This window comes from Dipteris shenzhenensis, chromosome 6, assembly GCF_047967505.1.
Source record: "Dipteris shenzhenensis isolate YYH24624 ecotype China chromosome 6, Dip_SZ_1.0, whole genome shotgun sequence".
Taxonomy (NCBI): Eukaryota; Viridiplantae; Streptophyta; class Polypodiopsida; order Gleicheniales; family Dipteridaceae; genus Dipteris; species Dipteris shenzhenensis.
Window position 1 is genome coordinate 25,929,294 of NC_141601.1, and position 6,703 is coordinate 25,935,996.

General features: G+C 44.4%; 1 protein-coding gene across 1 annotated transcript; it reads right to left on the bottom strand.

Moving 5' to 3' along the window:
* Nucleotides 1-741: 741 nt before the first annotated feature.
* On the bottom strand, nucleotides 742-1,751 carry LOC147900981 (uncharacterized). The gene has a single exon (XM_087376413.1). The coding sequence runs from the start codon at nucleotides 1,749-1,751 to the stop codon at nucleotides 768-770; it is 984 nt and encodes a 327-aa protein (XP_087232539.1). The 3' UTR covers nucleotides 742-767.
* Between the last annotated feature and the right edge of the window lie 4,952 nt (nucleotides 1,752-6,703).

The window sequence follows — 6,703 nt, forward strand, 5'->3', positions numbered from 1 at the left end:
ATTATGTATACAAAATACATTTTTATACATAAATTGTATCATATTGCTATTTCTTCCATTTCTGTTTCGACGGGGGCCGGAAACTCCATTTCTTCCGTTTCTTCCTTTGGTGTTTCGGCTGGCAACTATGCCTTGCATCCTAATGGCTCTCAAAAATTGTATTCCATTAATTAAATTGTTTGTGAGAGGTGAGAGTTATCTTTCATTAATTAACCTAAGCTTATTCTATTGATTAACCTAGCTTATTCTTCCTAAAGTATTCCCCCCCCACCCACTCCTCTCTCCGCTGCTCCTGCTCTGCTCGTGCTCCCTCCTCTGCTCCTTCCTCTCCACCCGGGCTCCCTCCTCCTCCTCCCATCCTCTCCCCCCCCCCCAAACTCTTCCTCCCCCTCCTCCGCTCCCTCTCCTCCTCCTCCCCCTCCTCCTTCCTCTTCCGCTGTCTGTTTTCCTCCTACCCACTCCTCAGCCCCTCCTTCCTCCTCTTTGTATGGGAGGGCTTCACAGCCCCCCCTGCATATTCTATACGCCCCCCTCCTCTCATCTAGTCTCCTTTATAGGCGACTTGTGGACAAAAAGCTTCTCGCAGAAGCTTCTGGATCTGCGGGCGAGAAGCTTCTCACGGAAGCTTCTGGAGCCCTGAAACGCAGATTAATTCGCCCCCCCGCCCCCCTTGGGCATAATTCGATCCCTTCCGCGGAACAAATTAATTGATTTTCGAATTAATCTTCGCTGGGGGTCCTATGTAGGAGGAGGGGGTAATTTTATCACTATGCCGCCTCCTCCCCCTCAAGACTGGGCACATGCATGCTTAGTCTTGGCCTATGCACCAAGATGCAACCAAAATCGGTCGAGCCAGGCAATTCATACCACAAGTTTTGAGTGATGTCATACACAAGAGGCGGTCTGCAATGACCCTGCACATAATAATCTTCGAATGTCATGCAGAAAAGGCCTCCCTCTGCCCTGATCGCCACCCACTCCATACAAGAAAGCCCCCTCCAGAGATGCTGTGGGGTTCTTGCCACCTCCACCCAGATAGCAGCTTTGGAAGAATTAGGCTGTAGCTCTGACACAACAAACCCAAAGTAAGTATCATCTGGTAACAGTGAGAGGCCTCGCAGTAATCTTCCTTTGTACTTCAAATAGGCGGGAGATTTCCCAAGATCATCCCACGATTCCACCAACACCTTGCTCCACAAATCATCTGCGGCATGGTATACCGGCAGAGTTCCAACAGATCGTAGAAAAAAGAAGTCACCCAGAGACGCCTTAGAATCGGCCACTGCCGATTCAATGTTGCACCCGACCCTCCAAGAGCCTCTCCTGGAGTCAAAAATCTCAAAGTATGGACTGTCTATGTCCCTTACACGTACATGCCATTGTGTGAGCATGATATAATAGCGGCCTGGGTCCTGATCATCAACTGACATGTACATTTGGCAACCAACAATACCTCTAACGCGAGGTATTCTGGAGAGGTAATGCGAATTCAGGAGAGGGGGGAGCACCCTCACAGAGCCTGTGAGACAATTAAAGACAATAACAAAGTAATCGTCTAATTCATCTGGCTTATGCACAAAGGCACACATAAGGCCCCCTGCACTGACTAGGCGAGGCCGACAGCAGCCCGTATAATAAGGATTTCGATCCTCGACCTGGGGCAAGAGGCTATACTGCATTCCCCCAAGCAAGGTGGATAATTTACCATCTGTTTCTGGCTCCTTCTGCCCTGACTTGCACCTCTCTTCCATTACCGAATCATGTGCGTGGATCCACGTGCCTGGATCTTCCTTTGCTCTCTGTATCCACTCAATTGATCAGCCGTCTCTGTCGCTTCGCGATAAGGCGCTCCGAGAGTGTACAGTAGCAAAAGATCGGAGTTTGCACTGCTCTTCGCTGTGTGGATGCCGCTGCAGCAGCTGCGGCAGCCATGACCACCTGCATCGCGCCCTTTTGCCTCTTCTTTGGGCGATCCTCGCGACCCAAATCTGAGGACGGCCTCGTCCCTCTGCCCCTAACTGCACGCCTGCCCCCGTCCATTTCTTCACACAAGTGCACCCAGGTGCATGATTTTTAGGTCTCCCGAGACCTAAAAACCGGTCCTCTTCTGCTTCTTCTTCGTAACAGGTTGAATGTCATACAATAGGCCTGCCCTGCTTTTATTTACATGCCTAAAAACTGCTCTTTTTCTTCTTCTTATTCTTCTTCTTCTTCCTAACAAGTAGAATGTTATACAATGGGCCTGCCCTGCTTTTTAGCACTGCCTTCCAGGGAGAGCTATGGTTTCACTCTTCTTAAAAAAGTGTCCCAAACCATTTTTTGCCACGTGGCCCCCTACTATTTTGGTTCTCCCTCTCTCTCTCTCACGGAGTTTGCAAATCAATCGAACTTTCCTATACACGAGCTTCCATCACAGGTCTTACAAATTAACCATTCCTTCATCTTGATCCTTTGATAGAACCAATTGAAGGCAGTGCTCACAAATACTTGTACTCACTTGTTATTTACATGACCAGCCTACATCATAATTGATCCAAGTGTCAACATCTAATCAACAAAAGTAGCAAACGCACGAAAGCCCACACGAAATTACTAACTCAAAATTGAAGCTGAATCCTAGCCTTTTATGAAATTTTAAAATGAAAAAACCGAACGAGTGAAAATGTAGACATGAGACACGACACAGGGTCCCTTAGGATCTGATCCTCCCTGGAAATGTCAGGGGTGGTGATTTATTATTAACTTTGTGATGTCCATATTTTGGAAGCTGAAGTTCAACAAATACATGAATAAGGCAATAGAATAACGCATTTCACATGGACTACAATCATATGAATAAAGGTGTCGGTATCTTTCGATCTTGCATCCAGTTTGGATTTTCTTTCTTCCTCGCATCGATAACATGCATCAAAAGAGAGAAATGTTGTAAGAAGTCAGAATTAAAATAAGCAATTTTGAATGGACAAGCAATTGAAGATATTTGTATGATAATATATAACATATAATTATTATAACCACACTGCACACATAGTGTGGGCGGGGAGGCGGCACGCTTCCTTCCCCAAAGACTTATCATCCGAGGGAATGGGCCCTTCCCTGGGTGCCGAGATAACACCGAGGATAAGTCTCACGAATGGATAAGATACTGGCCCTCCACAGTGTCATTCACAGTGCCTCGACTATAAGTTGGCCATCATTCATCTAACTTGATGCTGTAAATTATCCATTTTCTGTAAATTATCTCAACAGTCACACTTGCACACCTTGATTAATCATCATATTTATCTTGAACTAGCAAATGAAAATGCAAAGATTGGTAATTAACTACTTGCAATTATCACCACGGTGGCCCATGCAAACCCCATCAATTCCTCCTTCAATTAATCAAAATTTGTCATTGGTGCCATGCTTCACCAGCACGGTGGCCATCACTCTACTTAATCGCATGTAAGCATGTGGAAATAGTGGTTGCACTATGAATCATGAATCATCACATTCTTAACTTGACTTAGACGAATCACAATCACCAATTGCTAGTCAAAATTTGTGCTCGGTGTTGGTGTAATGCTTCACCAGCACGATGGCCATCATTCCTACTACTTGGCAAGCCTTCAAATTTCAGGACTGAGATTCTAAACTGATGCCACGCCAGTCTTAGACTTTGAATCGGCAAGTGGTATTGCTCCTATGTAGGTGTCCAATCAATTCTAGCTATCCAACATGGTGGTTTAATAGGATAATCTATAACTAGCACGGTGGTTTAAATAGCCCCCTATTAATGAGAGGTGATAGAGTTGACTCATGGGCAAAACATTAATGATCAAAATTAATCATGACACTATGCATGCTATGAGCCAGCTTCAATTAATCAAAATCCTATCTACCAATTACTCACATGTCTGGCATCATGGCGGTGACTGGTAATTAACTGCACTCTACTCAAGCATGGTGGCACTTGAATGAGCCAGTTTCAATTAATCAAAATTCAAACCACCGTCTAATCACACATGCCTAGCAGCATGGCATCAAAATTTGAGCCGCCAATTAATCACAGGCCTAGCATCATGAGCAACCACCATGGTGGCTAGTGGCTCTATGCATGTGCCCAAATAGTTATAAGCCAACTTTCAATTAATTGACATGCTTGTAACTAGTACGATGGTTTAATAGGCCCCCTATTAATGAGAGGTGACAGAGTTGAGTCGTGGGCAAAAAATTAATGATCAAAATTAATCATGACACTATGCATTCCATGAGCTAGCTTCAATTAATCAAAATTCAAGTTGCCAATTACTTACATGCCTGGCATCATGGTGGTGACTGGTAATTAATTGCACTCTACTCAAGCGCAATGGCACTTGGATGAGGTAGGTTCAATTAATCAAAATTTGAACCATCGTCTAATCACACATGCCTAGTAGCATGGCATCTACCAATTAATCACATGCCTAGTATCATGAGCAACCACTGTGGTGACTGGTGGCTCTATGCATGTGTCCAAATAATTATTAGCCAGCTTGCAATTAATCAACATGCTTGTAATTTGGACATAGCCATCCACCGCCTCACCACACTCTATTTTAAACCTCCACCATTCCATTTCCTTAGTTCTTTCCTATTTCTGACTCCCTTCTTCCTTATGCCTCCACTATTCCATTTCCTTAGTTCTTCCCTATTTATGATTCCCTTCTTCCTTACTTCTCTGCCATTTCCTTACTCCCTTGTTGCAACTTCTATCCCCTCTTACGCTCTCACAATGGATTCCCATGAATCAGCTGAACTTTGAGAGCAGCTGATAGAATCAGATAGTAATCTACACACTCATTAACTCTTATAGAGAAATCTATAGTAATCTACATACTTATTTACCCGAGAGAGAGAGAGAGAGAGAGAGAGAGAGAGAGAGAGAGAGAGAGAGAGAGAGAGGGAGTACAATGTGCAATTGACAAAAAGAGAAACAAATACTCAAGTTCAGCAATTACGAATTCATCTCTATTACGGCCAACGGTGGTGATGGGGAGAGAGAGAGAGAGGGAGAGAGAGAGAGAGAGAGTACAACGTGCATATAATAGAAAGAGAAACAAGTTCTCAAGTTCAGCAATCATGAATTAATGTGTGTTGCGGCCAATTTATGTATGTTGTAGTGTGTGTGTGTGTGTGTGTGTGTGCAAGTGCATGTGTGTGCATGTGCGTGTGCATGCATGCATGCATGTGTGTGTGTGTGTGTGTATGTGTGTGTATGTGTGTGTGTGTGTGTGAGAGAGAGAGAGAGAGAGAGAGAGAGAGAGAGAGAGAGAGAGAGAGAGAAAGAGAGAGAGAGAGTACAATGGGTAAATAGATAGAATGAGAAACAAATACTTGAGTTCAACAATCACAAATTCATGTCTATTGCGGCCAACAATGGTGATGGAGAGAGAGAGAGATTATTAGAGTCTTCGAAAGACCAAACGGTCTATGAGACTAAAGAAAACCTGATACATCAATATGAGACAGGGCTGGCCTCTAAAAGGACCATAGCCCGTGATAGATGATAAGATGCAAATACATCAATATGAGACACGGGTGGCCTCTAAACGGACCACAACCTTTGATACATGATAATATGCAAATACAAAAGAAATTAGAAGTCTGAGACACAATGAATATGTCTAGTACAAAAAAGTAGAAGTGAGATACCTCTTGGGACCAAGTTGACCATCAATGAGGGAAGAGGAAGCTGAGGAGAGAGGACTGGTGCCAACCCATCCTGCTACGTCACTGGCTATAGCACGTTGACAAGCAAGTGTAACCATCACTCCAGTCGACTATCTCTAACACGACTGCAACATAAATACACAATCTCATGCTTGGACTCAGAAGAGAGAGAGAGAGAGAGAGAGAGAGAGAGAGAGAGAGAGAGAGAGAGAGAGAGAGGGAGATGTGTCACAAGTGGAATAGGTGGAACAAAACATGCTGGTTGCCAAAAAAACTCGCTCCTAAACTCGCTTCTTGCCCTTCCCCAACTCGCATTTACCATTAGTAGTGAGATGTTGTTACCTAGATCTCGACCTTTTAACCTCACACCATTTTCACCCATGTTGGATAGGGCATCCTAATTCAATCGAAAATCCTTAGTAATTGGAGCATTAGCATCAATAGACAAAGGATTCAACAAATATTTCATCATCCACATTCTTCCAGCAACTCACCTTTATTCTCGTGCAAGACTGAAACACTTGCATAGGAGGCACTGGTAGCCATAGAGAAGTTGTCGCACTCAGTACATGATTCTTGGAGGTCGGCCTAGACTTTGTTCTTGTGCAAGACTAAAACACTCACATAGGAGGCACCAATAGCCATAGAGACATTGTCGCACTTGGCATGTGATGCACGGATGTTGGCCTAGATCATCCACACTCTTCCATCTCCTCCCTTCATTCTAGTGACCTTCCATCTCCTCCTTCCTCCCAAAGCCGCCTCTTGTCTTTCCATCTCCTCCCTCATCCCTTCATTCGAGTGACCTTCCATCTCCCCCTTCCTCCCAAATATGCCTCTTGTCTTTCCATCTCCTCCCCTCTCAAAGCTTGCCTCTTGTCTTTCCACCTCCTCCCCTCTCAAAGCCTTCATCTAGGAGCTCTCTCTTTGTGACATGTGCGAGGTTCTAAGCTACCACGTGTCCTCATTGTTTTTCTTATGTCCATGGTTGATAGGTTAGATAGATATG